The sequence below is a fragment of the Lepidochelys olivacea genome, assembly GCF_965140295.1.
Source record: "Lepidochelys olivacea isolate rLepOli2 genome assembly, chromosome: 27".
NCBI lineage: Eukaryota > Metazoa > Chordata > Testudines > Cheloniidae > Lepidochelys > Lepidochelys olivacea.
Window position 1 is genome coordinate 14,344,578 of NC_140437.1, and position 19,375 is coordinate 14,363,952.

The 19,375-nt window shown below is 44.5% G+C and overlaps 1 protein-coding gene across 1 annotated transcript in view; it reads right to left on the bottom strand.

The window, feature by feature from the left end:
• Nucleotides 1–2,204: 2,204 nt before the first annotated feature.
• The window catches only part of NPEPPS (aminopeptidase puromycin sensitive), a 67,635-nt gene continuing 50,464 nt past the window's right edge, over nt 2,205–19,375 (bottom strand). Inside the window, exons 14-23 of the mRNA XM_084615852.1 lie at nt 18,727–18,790; nt 17,400–17,539; nt 12,031–12,165; nt 10,128–10,347; nt 9,383–9,525; nt 8,014–8,070; nt 7,371–7,478; nt 6,681–6,836; nt 6,527–6,574; nt 2,205–3,598 (exon numbers count right to left, since the gene is read on the bottom strand). Coding sequence (XP_084471978.1) covers nt 3,446–3,598; nt 6,527–6,574; nt 6,681–6,836; nt 7,371–7,478; nt 8,014–8,070; nt 9,383–9,525; nt 10,128–10,347; nt 12,031–12,165; nt 17,400–17,539; nt 18,727–18,790 — 1,224 coding nt within the window. The 3' untranslated portion in view covers nt 2,205–3,445. The remainder of the gene's footprint in view (nt 3,599–6,526; nt 6,575–6,680; nt 6,837–7,370; nt 7,479–8,013; nt 8,071–9,382; nt 9,526–10,127; nt 10,348–12,030; nt 12,166–17,399; nt 17,540–18,726; nt 18,791–19,375) is intronic.

Consider the following 19,375-nt stretch of genomic DNA (forward strand, 5'->3'; position numbering starts at 1 on the left):
CCTGCCTGGGAGGCAAGTGTGGTACCCAAGACGAGGCACAGATTACTCCTCCAAAGTGTCACAGCCACCAGGATTAGACCCCAGGAGTTCCACTCTTGCACTTCGCTCGCTGCTTCTCACATTTACACTTAGGGATACAGCATGACCAGGAGCTATAAGCCCTGGTAGGTATGTAGAATATACCCAGATTGTCAGATGAGACCCTCAGAAAGCCGATGTTTCAGTGAGGGAAGGTAACAGATTCGATACAGATTTTTCCACAAACCACCTTGGGATGTGAGTCAGCCTCGTAGCAAGGTTCCTGCAGGGAGAATAGATTTGGTGGTATTGCGAGGCCAGTGATGGGATGGGATGGAAGCAAACTTCTCCAAAGCAGGCTTGGAAAGCTTTTAGTACTGCTTTCTGTGCTGTCCGTCTCCTACTTCCTGCCTCATTTAGATCTCAGTGAGGAGCTAGTGGGATAAAGAGTGAAACAGACGAGAAGGGGGAAAAAGAACAAACAGAATTCTATGTAACATTTCAAGGGCTTAACTTCCAAATGCAATACAGTGGAGCCCTTGTTTAATGAGCTGACATGGAAGTTACTTATCATCCCTGATGTTCCAACCATGGGCTGCACACACCATTGCAAAATACACCTTACTCCTAACCTGCAAAATTCCTGTTGTTCATCACCGAAGCCTCAGGCCAAGCTCCACCAAGGCAGCTCAGTCCTGATCGGCAGCAACTCCTGCTACTCCTGTCCTGGATCTCTTTAGACAGGGTACTAGTTTGTACCAAGTTGCAGGATGATTGCATTGACGTGGACAAAAGAAATGAGATTTATTTTCATCCGGGATCCAACCTAGATCAACTCTCCTGGATCCAGAAGACCCAAGCTTTCAATTTGTTAGTCAGCCAACTGAACAGTGACCACAAATTTCAGAGTCGCAGCCGTGTTAGTCTGTATTTGCAAAAAGAAAAGGAGGACTTGTGGCACCTTAGAGACAAACCAATTTATTTGAGCATGAGCTTCTGTGAGCTACAGCTCATAGTTGTTGTTTTTGTTGTTCTACCTCAATAACTTGCAAATCAAATATGCTTCGTTTACAAGTCAAAATGAGACGGTCTTAACTTAGCAGCTGCATCTGGTGTCAAAAAACCAGACAGCACTCTGTTCTCTTCATACATCACCAATCACACTGGAAGGAGAACTTTGCAGGTTATTTGGTCAGCGCACAAGAGGCAGAAGAGAAACCAGCTTGCTCTTCTGCAGTTACATTGGCACTGCAGCCCTGACAGCAAGGAAAAAACGGTTTGGGTCAGTAAATGAAGTCGATATGACTCAGAACACGTAGGGAGCAGACCAACTGCCTATTTTAATCACATTTCAATCACATTTCTGATCATGTAGCCACACTCTCTAGGGATGCTGGTGTTTTTCAGACCAACCATTATCTGCCATAGCTATAAAGCTGCCTGTTACCCATGTACTTCACCGCTGTGACTCAGTATCTTTGCTCAAGTGATCCATGCCTTGAGCATCCTTCTGTAGCTTTGAGTCCCAGCTTGCCTGCCTATAGCTTATGCAAAATGTTCCTCCCCGCCCCTCTCACATACACATTAAGCATGGCCACATTAACCCAACTCAGACTCCTTTACTGCTTCCCTTTCCATTTCAGGATTCAGCTCCAAGTTCCCTCCTTGGCTTTTAAAGCCCATGATGCCTTGTGCCCACAGTCTTTATACCACTAGTTTCTATTTTATTCCCCTTTCTCTGTACCGCTAGATAATCTCATCTCTGCTTGTGCACATGCTCCTCTGCAGCTCCTGCCACTTTAAAAGTCTTCCTGCATCTTTATCACCCTGACTCTTCACCTCGTGTTTTCAGCTGAGATTTGGAATCTCTCCTCCCTTGTCCACCCTTCGTAAATTCTGTCCCTCGGCTATTAGTTCTGTCGTGTTTGGGAAATAGGCTGCATGCAAAATGCTATACAAGATATACAGGTCTTCTGATCTCCATATGGTTACCTCGTCCGGTACCCTATGAACGGCTGCAGGAGGGGAAAAGAGGCTAGAGACAAGTGCTCCTTTGGGAAGTTAAAAGCCACAGTAGACAAATGACCAACAGCGTTCTATGGAAACGTAAGAAGCTTTCCAAACTGCGACGATTAATCTGAAGCAGCGCCTCCTCAGACCGCGAACAGAACACAAAAAGCAGGGCATGGATTTCACATTGACATTTTTATTAACGCCAACTGTTTTAATTTTTTTTTTTTTTTAAAACAATAGCACAAAAAATTTCAGGGAAGCAGTTGGACAGTTAGTCTGATGACCTTCTGAAACACAGTTAAGCCACACCAAATATGAATTCCTGTTAAAAGAAAAAACCGTGGGAACTCAAACGTTCATTGATTAAATGGTGTTGTCTGCTTAGTAGACCATGCTGTTTTGTGAAGTCAATGATGGCACACAGCTTAGACTTCATCTAAGTCACACCAGTTATCACTAATTTAAGGCTTCGGAATCAAATGACCATCGACATCACAGCAAAGGAACAAAACTAAAAGCAAATGTGGCTACGACTGTGAGGAGGCTGGACAAGCCAGATCTTTTAAACAAGTAACGGTGCCGCCCCTGAACAGCGGCTGAGGGGAACCAGTCACACGCTACTCTAGCTCCTCATTCACATGCAATTTGAGGGTGCATTTAATAAGGGGAAAAATATTGCCTCAATTGATCTCTTATTTAATGTGGCTGTGAAAGAGGTTTCTTTAACAATTCCTTTATCTCTAAGAAGGTATGGAACCATGGAGAAAAACCAAAGAGCAACAGAATATTTTTCTTTTTGCCAAGAGGCGACACAGAAGGGATGCGGGGGGGGACCTACTATCCTTGGATTTGATTGGAGGTTGCAGGAAAATAATCTCCCCAAAACCACACAGGTGGAATTTATGCACAGATTCAGACTGTTATACCAGCTACCTGCCTTTCATAGTGAACTGTTCCACACAACCCGCACTACAGTGTCTTGTAGGTCTCTGTCTTACACAGAGGTGTTAACCCATTCCTGCCCCAGACTTATCACAAAATTCCACTGACCCAGAGCCTCTGGTTTCCTTTTTAAGGGATGTAAAAAAACAGAACATCTGTCAATAAGAGTGTAGGAAGGGGGTGTTAAATATTTTAACCACTGACAAGGCTTGAGGAAGTTTCACAGTTTTGTTATGCTCTATTTTATTACTATCATATTTACAGACTTTTTTTTTTTGCTGAATTGCTGATAATTTTTTTTAATAGAATTTAATTCTGGAGTGTGAGCAGGAACCAGTTAACTACATTCATTGTCCAATCCCCATCGCTTTGAGAAAAGACTCCAAATTCTTGGCATATGAATCAGCTGTTGGGTAGCTCCTCCCTCTCCCCCTGACGAGGCAGTAGGATTGCAGTAGCCGCATGCACGGATTCACACCACGGCTGGCGGGGCCTTGCGCTGCAGAAGATATTGGTGGATGCTCTCGGCGTCCCGATTCAGCCAAGCTGCATTCAGCAAGATATTTTCACAGCACTGCTGGACAGTGCGTTCTGCTGATGGAGCAGGGTGAGTCTCAAAGAAGGCCTGAATAAAACACACATCGTCCATAAAGGGGTAACACCCATAGACAAAAATAATTTTTTAAATGGTCAAATTCACCAGTTGGGTCGAAAGTCTTTCTGCGAAATATGATTACACAATATCTAGCTCCTGGGAGCCCTTACTCATGCGAGAAGAGACAGTTATGTCAGTGAGCTTAGTCGGGTGAGTAAAGGTCACAGGGTGGGGCTCTTAGTTTGCTAGAGCTACTTGTGTAACCACAGGTACTGCAGGGGAACAGCAAAACGTCCGCGCTGGTAGGGAAATCCACAGCATTATCTTTGCAAGCTGGTTCAGACAGAGCCTTCTACCGCCGTGTGCTGACTAGCAGTGACAGCACACTGAGCTTAAGCAAAGACAGATCCAGCATGCATCTTATCATGGAAGGGCAGCAAATGAGAAACAAATCCAAGGTGTGACTATCATGAGGCTACTTGGAAGACACCAAATTAAGCCCAAGGCCTTTTAGGATTACTAATAACTTTGTTAACGGTCAGATTTTTTTTGTTTTGTTTAACATGCTGCTTTTAAATGGGCCTCTGGCCCCAGAAGGGAAGGGGCACTGCTGAGAGCACGGAGGCCTGCCCTTCTCTCCACTCCCCCAGAAGAATGGAAGTTGACCACATGGAAATAATTCCAGCCAGAGAGCACTCCATTAAAGACGGTCACTTAGCATTTTAGAATTAACTGACTACAGGAGCAGAGCAGAGGATGCTGTCAGAATAAGGATGAATAATCATTAAATTTATCTGCATACTAGCTCTTCCCCACAATAGCAGAACCTCACTAACTCATACTATTGACTAGGAGAGCCACTGAGAATTAGCACATTAGTGAACAAGGTAATAGTATCAATAATGAAGGAAACGGCATTACAAAGTACTCCGTTCACTTCTCTGGACAAGTGGCTGACTTTTGTGTAGGGGACAGAGGTTCTGCACAATCCCCTGCAGCACAGGAGGATTGTAGAGGTGTGATGTGGCTCATTCATCTCACTGAGTGTTCTTCCCCTCTATCTTCCAAAGTCAAACCCAGCCCCGCTCCAACGCACCAATTTTTGAGACAATCTTACTACGCTTCTGGAACAATCTGAATGTTAAAACCATCTTCTTATGGGGGGGTTGTATCTGAGAAACCCCTTGACCAAATGACCCCAACTTGCCAAACTAAACACTACTCCAGGCCCTGTGTGACAGCTATATTATTTAAAGATTCGTAGAATTTAAGGTCAAAAGAGCCCATTAGATCATCTAGTCTGACCTCCTGTATAACACAGGCCATTACATTTCACCCTGTTACCCCTATATTGAGCCCAACAGCTTGTGTTTGGCTTAAGTATCTCTTCCAGAAAGGCAACCAGCCTTGATCTGAAGACATCAAGAAATGGAGAATCTGCCGATTATGATGGAGCAACAGCACCACCTGTTACGGTTGTATTAGGGATTTCCATTTTAACAGGGATGAAAAAGGTATACAAAAACTGTCTTTTGGGTCAGAGTATCATTTTTAATTGTTTACTGAGGTTTGTGCACGGTTAGATTTTTCTATAGCATTTGTGGGAGAAAAATATCCTTTGAGGTTTGCTACGACTGTTCTAATGAAGGAGGAAATGTGGGTGTGGTAATATCTTTTACTGAACCAACAGAAGATATTACCTCCCTCATCTTGTCTCTCCAATACCCTGGGACCAACAGGGCTACGACAACACGTGTTTTAAAAAGGGCCATGTGACAAATTTTTAACATCGGATATTTATTTCCAGAAGGAGCCTCTGCAGGCAAAGAGAAAATAATGTACACAACACATTTGCAGAAAGCTGCCAAGGACAGGCCTTGAACTCTCAATATATGGGTGCCGCTCAGATTCAGTGGCCAAAGCTTGTCGCATTGAGCCAGCCCCATACTCTGACATCAGACCGTCTGCAAACGCTCCGGCTTGCAACAGAGCCCCAGTGTAGCTGTACACCAGCAAATAACTCTCTGGCTCCTCATCCTGGCTCTAGCCACACTGGTGTTCAGCTTTTACTCTAACTTTTTTAACATTGCTTTTCCAGAGAGGAAGTGGGAGCCAGACATTAGTTGAGATCAATCCTGCGCGAGTAAGATCAGTTTGAGCCCCAGGTACACACACAAAAAAGTTACAACATTTTGATGTCATGATTATTTTAAGAGGACCATATCTTGGGAACCCCTAGGCCAAATGACCTCAAATTTAGACCACTAATCTATCCTGGATCCCCATGAGGTACAGGAATTTTCAAGACAATCCAAATATGTGAATTTTAGAGCAGTTGGAAAAATCAGCTGTTAAACAGTAAGCTAGTCTCCACCTTAATTATAGTGATACTAAAAGCCTCTCTATATCAATTCGCTTTACAGTTTACATAGCACTTTACATCATAAAACAATGAACATTAGACAGTTAACCACCCCACCACTTCTGACATATGGAGGTTTTAATTCCAATTTACAAATGGTGGAAACAGGGCTAGTCCAGATAACAAAAGTTGCACAAGTTTACCTAACGGGATGATTTTAAATCAGTTTAGTTAAACCAGTGCAAAAAGCTACGTGGACACTTATTCTAGTTCAAACCGGGTTTATTGCAGTTTACTTTGAATTGAATAGGCATCAGATTAAGCAAAGCCAAAGTAAGCGTCCACACAGGGGTTTGCACTGGTTCAACTAAATCAGGTTAAAAACCAATTTATTGAAACCAGTGGAACTTTCTCATGTTGACAAGGCCTGAGACACAGAGGTTAAGTGCCCTGGCCAAAATCACAGCCAGAGTCAACAGAAAAAGCTGGGATTTGAAATCAGGCATTTCTGTCTCCCCCACTCTTGTGCCTGTCAAAGAAAGCTAGTCACTCTTTTGTTATTTTAGAGGACAAGATTAAAGCAAGATGAGTCTTACCTTAACTTCTGCAGCCATTTTATCAATTGCAAATCCATCCACCGATAGCTGAAAAGGGATAAGAATATTTATGTTTTAAGGAGAACCATTTTAATTAGAACTGTCTAGAAGTAATTAAACGACATGCCCAAAGTTTCCAGGCAACTGCACCTACCTTTATTAGTCTGGATATTAAGAATCCACCCTGATAGCGATTATAAAGTTCCTCCCAATTGTCCTTTACAAATTTCCAGGCAGCTCTTCTCCCCTGCTTGCTGCTTCCAGCCACTCCACCGATAACAGACACGGTATCCTGGGGACGTACCTCTTCCTGCAAACAAGGAGGAAGCAAACATTCAGGCCAGCGTCCTCGGAAATAGACCATTTACTTTATTTCCCACAGCACTTTTCAGAGGTTGTGCTTGTAGGCAGCATCGATCAGCTTCTGTTCTCCCAGGCTGTTCACCCGTTGGCTTTTTAAGGTAGAGAGCAACAAGCTAGTCCATGAGGAAGAGCTGCCGCTAGTTAAACAGGAGAATGACTAACCCTGGGGACTGAGGGCAGAGATCCTCAGTCTAGGGCTGAACATTAAAATTCAAAGACAGGTGACACCCCTTCACACTCCCCCTTAATACCCCTCTTGGGCCTGACCCCAGGGCCTTGAGAAGTCTATGCCACGTTAATCATGGGATACAGAACAACTCTAGAAGATTTGGCAACAAGGCCAAAGTTTGGTGGGTCCTTTTCAAAAGCAGTTCTGATACTTCACCCCTACCCTAGAGCCTTCCATCCTACTACCTCAGGGTGCTCAATAACAACCCTGTTCCCATGAGGTAGACAAGTACCAGCCCCTCTGATAACTTACTGAAAGTGCAAAGGTCAGAACTTTTTGGATCAGTTCAGGTTGAGAGATGGCTCCGAGAACTCGCTCAATTCGGTTCTTCTCCTCCTGCATCTCTGCTTGTTTGTGTAGCTTCAGAGAGTTGAGAGGAATAAGCAGTGTTAAACACAGCACAGATTAGGAGCCATTGTTATGTGGATTCTTACCCTGTACAGAAAATCCTTCACAATATACTGGAGCTGTATGGCTGACATTCAAGTATTGGAGATTATGAAGTGGACATGTGGTACTACACGGCTATACATACTCCCAGAACTCTTCCACATTATCAGCCCAGCAATGGGGAACGTAGCCAACTGGTAATCTGCACTGGACTACTCACCACTTTGTTTACGTAGGGTCAAGCAGGCACCACTCCTTTGAGCAGTGGTACATTGTTTTAAGAAAACAGGTGTAGGAGCCCACTAGATGGCACCTTAACATTATCTGTAACCAAACAGTACTGTGGCAAACTAGCTTCCACATCACCTGCTAAAGATGGGAGCGACACTAGCTTCAGACCAACTGTCTCATAGATCAGTTCATGAGGAAGAGTATTTAGTTCCTGCCCGGATAAAAGGACAGATCTTGAGGTGACAGCAACATAAAGCAACAAGAACGCACTCACCTTTAGCATAGTGTCTAAAGTAGCACCATCTCCATGCTTCAAAACCGTTACATATACCTAAGAGAGAGAACAAACAAGGAACGCTCCTTGAAAAGCAGGCTTTTAGAAATGGAAAGACAGAGGAAAAGATGGCAAAATGGATGAATGGGCTATAGGTAAGACATTGTACATAAGAGTACCCATAGGAGTTCTCTAACAATGTAAGTGATCTGCAATAATAAATTTCTCTCACCAGTGGTCTGGGACCAGATCTTGGAAAAGTTTACTGGTCCTGAAAATATTAGTATTGGACCAGCCCCAGTAAGTCACAAGATAGTGGACTTTAAAGATCTGTCTTGCTCCTTGCCCTCCTGTTTCAAGTCACACTTCAGGAAACCTCAAAGCTAGAAATCAATACTTTAAAAAAATAACTAACTGTAAAAGGGAGAGAGAGATTTTGGCTGCTAAAATCATGTTGGAAATTAAACATGGGACAATGGTGCCAGGAGGCAGTTGCAAGAAAGCAATGACAGTGAAGTGATTTCTAGTAGGGTACAGCACAAACCATTCCTGGTTCTGGTAATTCACAAGATATCTGATCTTAAAACTGTTACCAATCCTTTGATCTAGTCAGTGCTATTTGGTACTGGTCCAGGACTGACTGAATGAAGCAAGTCCCAGATTTCAGACCAATGTCATTTTCAACCCCTGATCTGGTGATAGAGATAATTAGGATTTTTGTGGACATGCTAAATAGCATACTAGTGAAAGATTAAATGTTTTATTAAACTACAGTAACTCACTGGTGACAGATATATATACAAAGATTAATAAAGTTTAAGGCCAGATGGGACCATTGGATCATCTGGTCTCACCTCCTATATATCACAGGCCACTGAATTTTATCCAAATACTCCTATGTTAAGCCCAATTATTTCAGTTAAATAAAGCATTTTAGTCCTCATGAGACTAAACACCTATAAGCATTCAGTCAGCTGCCTGGAGAAAGCCAGCAATTTAAGGATTAAACTGAATTACTGACTAGGAGCCAGCCGCAATTCAATATAGGGCACAGAAGAAATGCATTTACCAACCAACTTTACTTCTGTGGCACTGATTTCTGCTGGCTTGCCAAAGGGGATGGGGATCAGTTCACTAATAAGTTCCAAAGCAATGAAGAGCATTGCAAACTTGCTAGAAGCAAAATTCAAAAAAGGCAAGATCTGCTCAGTACAAACCTAATTCAGGGACAAAAACCTAGGACGGCAGTGCTGCAGTATGGGACTCATACTAATTCTGGTCACTGTAAATACGACAGTTTGGTACACAACAAGGGGCAGAGTGAAAATGGGTTTGGCTCCATTAGGAAGCAGAGTTCACAGTAACCTACAGGACTTCTCAGGTCAGCTGACAGGATGTGTTTTCCTTCTACATGGTCCTTAAACCGACGTCGCGCTTCTTCTAATGTTGCCTTATGCCCAGCTTTTCCTAGTTTTCCCAAAACCAGGCCCCTCAGAAGTGCATCCAGATGACCTGATAAACAAGGGTAGGGAAGAGAGAAAAATTAATTTGGGACAATATTTAAGCAGCTCCATTCATGACCTACAGCCATTAGGATAGGCTATAAATGCACAATCATTTTCTCTCCCACATCCTTGTAAGCTGTATGAAAAAGCTAGATCTTCTGCACACCCCTGGCTCCACTGGACAATGCATTGACTTTTGAGTAGAGGTTCACGAAAAGGGGATTTTGCAGGCTAGACACAGATAGTTAGAGCTGTAATCTGGCCTACAGAAATTAGGTATAATGTCCATTTGAGCCTGTCAGTGCTTTGCTACAACATGACTCAGATTAGTCTGAGACAAGTTGTGCATGCGTAAAGTTTTTCATTAACCGTGCAATCTTTGCACTGTCAGACTCAGAGCTAGGATAAGAGACCTCTCAAGCTGCAGAGAAACATGCTGAGATGGATTTTACCATGTCAGCTGGCTTTAACTGCAGCAGGAAAACATGAGGAACATTTTTCTAAACACACCAGCAGCAATGCCCCACCCCCCAAAACTTTTAACCTATTCATCACATAGCAGTATTTCAAAACCACTGTTAAATTCCATAGCATAAAGAAATCTCCTACCCTCTCCAGGTTTGGGGTCCCATCCCAGCCTCTCCCCTATGGGTGAAAAGACATCTTTCACAAACACCTGGATTTCCTCATAGAAGTCTGTGTGGGACAAGAGAGTTGAGAGAATCCCCAGGTTACAGCTCAGGTCGCTCCACACTGTATAATTGGGCTCATTCACAAAAGCCTCCATGACTTTTAGAACATCTACAGTGCTAATGATTCCAGCTCGGGCCTGGGAGAGGAAAAGAGACAGATTAAACTCATCTCCAAACAGAACTGAAACAGTCAGTAGTTCACCAGATAGTTATTAACATTCTTTCCTCTTTGCAGTCTACAGGGTCTGAATGTGAGCTGCACTTGTGTATGGAGAAAGATGGTGCCAAGATGGGTCTACTGAGAGTTTCTCACCTGCCTTCTTATTAATAAGACACAGCACCCAGAGTGCATTTGAACAGCAGACAAAGCACTTTATAAGAAGAAGGCTAAAGATAATAATGGGAAAACCAAGGCCAGAGCTTAAGCAACTTTCTCAAAGTCACAGTATGTTTGTATTAGGGCTGACAACAGAAACCCCCTCCCCCAAGCCCTTCCTTAATCCCAGTCAGATTCTGTGCCCACTGAAACCTCCCTTCAGATTAAACATCTACATTTTACTTGTTACCATTCGTCCAGTGAATGTACCATTCTGTCTCAGTGAAACTAGGGAAGTCAGTTTCATTTCCCAATTCTTGGGCGCTAGCACAAAATTGTTGTTCCCTCCACTATGAGAAAAGAATTTAATAACTGTTCTTAAAAAGGCGTCATGAAAATATTTTTGTTCCTAGCAGTATCCAATACCTAAACTACAGGCCAAAACTATTAACAGCTTCCCCTTAAAAACCAGTAACAACTAAACCGTGGCATTCTTTACAAGCTTAGGACTATTTCTATCTCTAAAGTTGCAGGAAGTCAATGAAAAGGAGGACTTGTGGCATCTTAGAGACTAACACATTTATTTGAGCATAAGCTTCCGTGAGCTACAGCTCACTTCATCGGATGCATTCAGCAGAAAAGTGAGCTGTAGCTCACAAAAGCTTATGCTCAAATAAATCTGTTAGTCTCTAAGGTGCCACAAGTCCTCCTTTTCTTTTTGCGGATACAGACCAACACGGCTGCGGCTCTGAAACCTGTCATTAAAGGACGTCAATGTAGTCTCAAAATTGTGTTTAAATCCCTCAGCTGATTGCTGACTGGCAATATAAGAAAGTATGACTTCAGTTACAGAAGCTAACTGCTCCAAGAGCCCACCCCATGGGGCATTTGTATCTTGTAAAGGGGATATGCAAAGCTGGTACATCTTGCTTTAATGGAAATCTGTGCTTGGACACGGAATCCAAAACCACCGGTCATTTCTTTCAACAAAGGAGGACCTTCTCCAGCCCATTTCAGGAATGGAGAAGGGGGTCGACTGTTTCATATCTAACGCTCAATTCCCTATGCAGTTTCAAAAATACGTGTATAGTATGTGGGACATAAAAATGGGTTCTGTCCCCAGAGGGAAGACAGTTGACAAGCTTCCCCAACAAGCCCTTTACTCAAAACCCTTTTAGGGATCAGGAAATAGTCCTGACTCAGGTGAGAGAAGCAAGGAAAGTTTTCAGATACTATTTGTTTATAAAAAACAGTGTGAAACACCCTTGTGGGAAATGGCAAAACAGAGTTGGAGGCTCAGGTTGGTGCCACTGGATTTAAATTTATAGTACAAGTTCTAACTTGCAAAGCTCATTAATAATCCTCTGTATGCAGTAATCCCAAAGGTGCTTTGACTCCAGGAACAGAGCCCGGCTCTTCAGACACTGATAGTTACAGTAACTGTAGTTCTCATTATTAATCATCTGCAAAGCGGACAACACAGGACAGGAAGAGAGTTGCTCACCAGAGAGAAGAGATCATTCTGCAGCCCAAGCCTGTCCACAGGGGGTAGGGAGAGGTCTTGGATCGCTGGTATTAAACTCTCCAGCAGGTCAGGGCTGTACTGAGTACGGTAAAACCCGACTGTTCCCAGGTTTAACTGAAATACACCAAAATAAAACCAACATTACCAGCACTGAATAATTAAGCCAACTGTTGTTCTTCTGGAATATATGGAAACAGTTTTCAAATGGTCCTTGTCTGTATATGCAGCAGAATCAGCCACACTGTCATTTAAAAATCATAACTATTTTGCACAGCACAGAGGGAAAAAGAAATTAAGAGGTATGAACAAGGGAGAACACATCTGAAATAAGGTGTGCTGAAGCAGAGATATCCAGAATGGTAGGAGCTGTAGAGGTGAAAGTTCGTGCACCATCAGTGGTAAGTTTATGTGGGGGAGACAGAGGCTAATAAGTATTTAAATTAGTGGGGAAGAGAGCAGAGAGAAACTAGCTCCATGAGGTAAGACTGGATCAACTCCATGGAGAGTTATAACAAGGAGGGCAATTTTGAATGGAAGTCTAAAGCGAACACTGTCAGTGGAGCTGTTTGAGGATGGAGTGACAGGGACATGCCTCTGTCTATGTCTGAAGGCAGACTGCAGCATTCTGGATCTTGGAGGAATCAGCGAAGGGGACTGCAGTGTAGACACACGCACATCTAAGTACAGAGGAAGGACAAAAATGCATATCTAACGTCACCCCACAGCCAGCTCCATTCAATTCTGATATTGGCAATGCCAGTGCAATATTTGGAAACCATCCAAATCAAGTTTGCAGATCTCTTTCTATTTCCTGCAGAAAGACAACTAAACTCCTCTGTCCTGTGTAAAAGTGCTTTGTGGTAAGTAAACTTGATAAACTACATGCCAGCTGACATAATATTACATTTCAATGACTCAAGGTGGGTGTTCAAACATCTAGGTGGATTTAACCGTGTTAAGATGTAAAAGAGCTCAGCCAGGCTTTGAATTTATCATCCAAACAGGACAGAGGTAAGTTCATACCTCTGCAGGTGTAACTGCACCGGGCAGTGGGCTGATTTAGCGAAGCATAACAAAGGATGGGGGGATTCTCTCTCAGAAGGGCGAGGAAGTGACATTTCTGAACAATATGATCTCATCTCTCCTCCCATTCTCAACAGGCACATCTGAAGGTTAATCTTCGTGGATCCCACCCAGGGCCCTACACTCCCCACTTTAAACCTCTCAGAATTCCCTCTGTTGGAGTCCAAGGATGAAGTGTTTCTCCTCTAGCCAGTAAGAGGAATTCAAAATCTTCTCAAGGAGATAGTAATGCAACTAAAGCAAGCAGGAGTCAAACCTGTCAAGTCCCAACACACCACAAGTATAACACCCTTGAACGCCACAGGACCAAAGATCAGGCAACACCGGGCAGTTCTAGTCTGAAAAGGGACTCTGAAATGGCATTGTAGGGTTCCAGATGTGTCTCACTGAGTCCATATCAAATGATCTATTTACAAACACAACTATGTTTTTTCCTACCTGCTAGCCTTACAAGTTCACCTTGGGTTGGGTTCCTTCCTTCTCAGGCATCACTATTACAGATATCGCAGGTCAAGTCCTGCCCTCACTGATAAATGTGCAAGTCCATTGTCTTTTAAGTTATGCACCCTTATTACTGGTGAGAAGGAAAGAACTCAGCTTCATTCTCTGATTCCAGGGTGAACTTGCAGAATTGCCAGCAGGAAAAGAGGATGTTACTTACCTGTAACTGGAGGTTCTTTGAGGTATGTGGTCCCTACGTGTATTCCATATGTGGATGCACATATGTGCCTGAGTCTGGAAGGTTTTCTTAGCAGTGTCCATTGACCAACACATGCATCGTGCATCCCCTTGTGCTTGCAGCCGAGGGTATAATAGGTTATGTGGATCAATGCCTCTCCAGGATCCCTCTTACCGCTGAGTACTCCAGTCAGCAGCAGAAGGGATGGAGGGCAGGTATTGGAATACAAATAGGGATCACATATCTCGAAGAACCTCCAATTACAGGTAAGTAACCTCCTCTCCTCTTTGACTGATAGTCCCTATGCATATTCCATATGGGGTGAGCAGTGCGAAGGCAGGTGAAAGAACATTCAGTCAAAAGTATGGCATGGCCTACAGCAGCATCTGCAGCCACTGCTAGGGCGATGGCATAGTGGAACATGAACGTGTGTACGGAGCACCAGATTGCTGCATGACAGAGGTCTTGCCACGAGACATCTGTGAGCCAGGCCGACGTGGCTGCTTGTGCTTGCATACAGTGTGCCGTGACTCCATCAGGCAGCGGTAGGTTGGATTGTGTGTAGCATTCGAAGATGCACCTGGAGACCCATCTGGAGATTCATTGGGCGAAGAGGGCTTGGCAATGACCACAAATAGTTTTGGTGATGTGTGAAAGGAGTGAGTCCTGTGGAGATAGAATGCCAAGGCACAGATGTCGAGGGAGTGTAGCACCCTCTCCATATGGGAGGCGCGTGGTTTGGGGCAGAACACAGGTAGGTGGGTGCACTGCTTTAGGTGGAACTCTGACCCTACTTTTGGGAGGAAGTTTTATTCTGTAAGGAAATTTTATTCTTGTAGAATACGGTATAAGGGCAGTTTGCCATCATGGCTGCCAGTTCACTGACCCGTCTAGCAGAAGTGATGGCTAACAAGAATATCACCTTCATGGAGAGGTCAGACAGGGAGCATGCTGCCAGCAGCTCGAAAGGTGGCTTTGTGAGGGTGGAGAGAACGAGGTTAAGGTCCCACAGGGGTGTAAGCTTGCGTACTGGCGGAAAGGTATTGAGCAAACTCTTCATGAAATGGATAGTGGTAGGATGTGTAAACACAGAGGCACCGTCCATGGGGAAGGGAAGAGTGAGGGGCACCGAGCGCTGCCAAATGGACTCGGAGAGAGATGTTTTGCGATCAAAAAGGCCCGACGTTCTGCGACTGAGAAGGTAGTCGAGGACGATGGGTATAAATATCACACTCAGTGGGTGCTGATGTCAGCGAGCCCAAAAGATGAACTGTTGCCATGTTAGCTTGGTAGCTGGCCCTGGTTGATGCCCTCCTGCTTTGGTTAAGGATGTCTCGCACTGTGGTGGAGCAGGCCCTGTCTCCCCTTGAGCCCCATCCAAATACCAGGTCATGAGGTGAAAAGTGCCCGGGTTAGGGTGCTGAACCTGGCCCCAAGCTTGTGTGAACAGATCCGGGAGTGAGCGGAGGCAAAGTGGCGTGTGACTGGAGAGTATGAGGAGGTCCAGGAACCAGAACTGGTGTGGCCACAACAGGGCTACAAGTATTACAGTAGCTTGGTCCCACTGGATCTTGCATAACACTTGTGGGAGGAGGGGAATGAGAGCAAAAGGCATAGCGCAGGTCACCCGTCTAGGGAAGAAGAGTGTGGCCCTGTGAATCCTCCCCTATGGCTCCACGCAGCAATAAAGGGGCCGCTTTCGGTTAGCAAAGAGGTCCCTGTGGGATGCCCCATTTGTGGAAGAGGTATCCGAGTGGGATTTTGTGCAACTCCCACTCATGGTCAAGGTAGAGAGTCCTTCTGAGTGAGTCGGCTAAGGAATCTTGGGTGCCTGGGAGGTATGCGGCTTGGAGCATCACATGGTGTTTGATGCACCAGTTCCAAAAGTGGATGGACTCAGTGCAGAAGGTGGCCACCCAGCCTGCTGATGTACACGACCACTGCGATGTTGTTGGGAGAGCAATTGAATGTGCCGAGACCAGATGAGAGGAAGAAATGCCTGGCACGCAAAATGGACTGCCTTCAGTTCCAGCGCATTTATGTGCATTCTGACCTCTTGTGGCCTCCAACCCTCCTGGACTGTGATGGTCTAGATGGGCTCCCCAACCTGTGAGGGAGGTGTCTGTTGTGATGGTGGCCTGCAGGGTGGGAAGGATGAATGGGGTCCTGACCATGTCCTTGGAAGGATCGGTCCACCACATGAGGGAGGCCAAAACTGTTTGCAGAATAATTCTGGCCTCCAAATAGTCCTTGTTGGGTCTGTAGATGGAGAGGAGCCACAGGTGGAGGAAACGCATGTGCAGATGTGTGTGTGGTGTGACGGAGGTATGTCCAAGCAGAGACAGAGAGAGAGAACGAACAAGAACAGCAGACTGCGGCGTTCGGCTTGAAATGCAGGTCTGCAATTATGCCTGTCAGAGTAGCGGTCCACCAGGAGGAAGGCTCATGCCACAATGGGGCTGAGCCATGCCCCAACAAAGTGAATCATCTGTGCAGATAGGAGCACTGACTTGTCTTTGTTGATGCAAATACCTAGAGATGTGAGGAGAGTGCAAAGGGTGAGGATGGTGGAGGTGAGTTCTTGGAATAGTGCAACAAGGAGCCAGTTGCCCAGGTAGGAGTACACCGATAAGCCAAGGCAGCGTATTTGTGCTGCTATGACGGCAAAGACTTTCACGAAGACTCACGGACCCGTTGCTATGACGAAAGAGAGGACTTGGAATGGGTAGTGGTGGTGTCCTAGCTGGAAATGGAGAAATTTCTGGTGGGCCGGATGAATGTCGATGTGGAAGTAGGCATCCATGCCAAGAGCCACAAACCAGGCCCCGTGGGGGAGAGATGGGATAATCGATGCCAGTGTTACCATATGGAATTTGGATTTCCTGATTAAGGTGTTTAGTTGCTGAAGGTTAAGAATGGGACAGCGCCCATTTGATATGTAATCACTGAGAGACTGGCCCATAAAGTTATTTCATGGAGTCACTTTTCAAAGTACTTCTCTACCTTAAGAATGATTATTCCTTAACCTAAGTAGTTCATATGACAGCTATCCAACAAGTGTTTTTCAGTTTTGACATTTAGATTCTGATACATGCATCACTATCTACAGAAGACCTCAACACTGAATTTTTCACTTGCAGATCTGTACTGGCCTGATAATAGCCAGTAAAAACTCTACACGCTCATGAAAGATAAACAGGACTATTTTTGGCCAGGATGGGCTTTAGTTAAGCTGTGGTTGCTATGGGGATGCACAAAAAGCCACCACAGTTCAATTCAAAAGCTGCCACAGTTTAATGGCATCGGTCAGCTTTTCCAAGCTTGGACTTCTAAATGGTTTGAGTTTACATTGTCTAGAACGCTCTTGGAAGCAAATCCTCAAAGGGAAAGGACCCCCCCTAAGCAAGCACTATGGAGCAGAGCCAATGCAGGGTAATGGTACCAACAAGACCCACCAGAAGCATAGCAGGCTTGCAACACAAAAGAGTAGGAAAGGAAAATGAATGGCCTGAATGAAGCATAATGGAACATCTCAATGAGGTTGAATTTAAGTCTCATGAGTATGTCCCCTTCTGAACAAACTCACCTTCACCCACTGGCCTGGTTTAACATCTTTCAAAACCAAAGTCAGCTCTGGCTTGTCCATCAGCACTTGCATTTTGGCACAGCTGGGGTCATCACTTGTACAAATACTAATGGGGACCATCCACAGAGGGCAGTCCTCCCCTAAACAAGAGAAAAGAAAAAATGAAGCCTGAGGGAAGAAGGTAGCAGACACTTCCCGACACAGAGGTTCAGCCTAATGTTCCAGCAGGTTTCAGTGGCCAATTCAACACTACAGTTTAAAGTCAGCTTATTCTGACAGTCAGGAAAATGGCAAAGACTCTGAGAGAAAAGGATGATTTTAGAATCTAACAACAGGAGTCCATATATCACTTCTGAAATAAAACGTTCTAATTTCTGTACATGCAGTAGCTAACCAGCATTTGTATCTACTTAAATTATAAACGACAAGCTTGTGCTTGCTCTTATACATGGAGAATTTACTCAGTTACTGAGGCCCACAAGATGAGCTCTTTGAGGGTATGTCTTCACTACCCGCTGGTTCGGCAGGCAGTGATCGAACCAGCCAGGATTGATTTATCGTGTCTAGTCTAGATGCGATAAATCGATCCCCGAGCGCTCTCCCATCGACTTCTGTATCCAGCTCTGTGAGAGGCACAGGCGGAGTCGACGGGGTGGTAAGTCGATCTAAGTACGTCGACTTCAGCTACATTATTCACGTAGTTGAAGTTGCATAACTTAGATCGATTCCCCCCCCCGTGTAGACCAGGACTAAGATGGCAGTCAAGGCCCTAGATTGGATATTGAACAAAGGTTTAAACATCTTAATATGCTAATATAGAAACATTTTACAGGTGAAAGTCTCTCCCCGATACATGTGATAATGACATGCAGACTCAGGATAAGTCTACACTGCTGAGGAAAAACCCACAGAGCAGAGTCTTAGAGCCTGGGTCAACTGACTCAGGGTTCTGGAGCTCAGGCTTGGGGCTAAACACGGCAGTGTTAACATTTGGACTCTGAGCCCTTCCCTGCCCTAGGTTTCAGAGCCTGGGCTTCAGCCCAAGCCCGAATGTCTACAGTTATTTTTAACCCCACACCCTGTGAGGCCGAGTCAATCGACCTGGGCTCAGAGTTTATCTTTGCAGCATAGGACATACTCTAAAAATGCAAGAGCACCCAGGGCTTAGCTTAACTTTGGGTTTTAACAAGTATTTTAAAAATATCTAAATCCTAAAAAGGCACCTGCCTGTGCAATCAGACAGTGCAAGAGTTGAGTTTCACGGAAGTGCTGGCGTGGCATACAATATGATGCACGGCTCGACTCCTGCTATTAGCCTTCATCTTACCGCTATATGGTCCACTGGCACAGAACTTCTTCTGGACTAACTTCAGAACTTTGTCCTCTTCTTGCTAAAAATGGAAAATAAATGCTAAAGTAGTATCGATTTCAAAAACTTCCATGATGGAAGAACATTCTCATGAAAACACAGAATAACCGGAAAATGTTTTTTCCAATTCCCCTGCTCCCACGGCTCAATCACGTGGGGCAGAGGGTTTTGGTTTTTTTTTTTAAACTAGCAAGCAACACAACTGGAAACGGATACTAGGGTTTCAGTCACTCGATTCAGAACAGAGTCCCAGCACATTTAAAGATCCACAGAGTTTAAGGCCAGAAGGGACTTCTAGATCATCTAGTCTGACCTTCTGCATAGTACAGGCCAGTAAATTTTACCCAATTACCCCTATATTAAGCACAATAACTTGTGTGTGGCTAAAGCATATCTTCTAAAAAGGCATCCAGTCTACAAATCAAGACGCCAAGAGATTGAGAGTCTGCTACTTCCGCCTTGGTAGTTTGTTCCAAAGGTTAATACTGCATGCAGTATTCCTGTATTGGTCTTCCCAGTGTTGTATAGAGCTAAAATCACCTCCCTACTCCTAACTCACTACTTCCCTGTTCATACATCCAAGAATTGCGTTAGCTCTTTTTGCCAC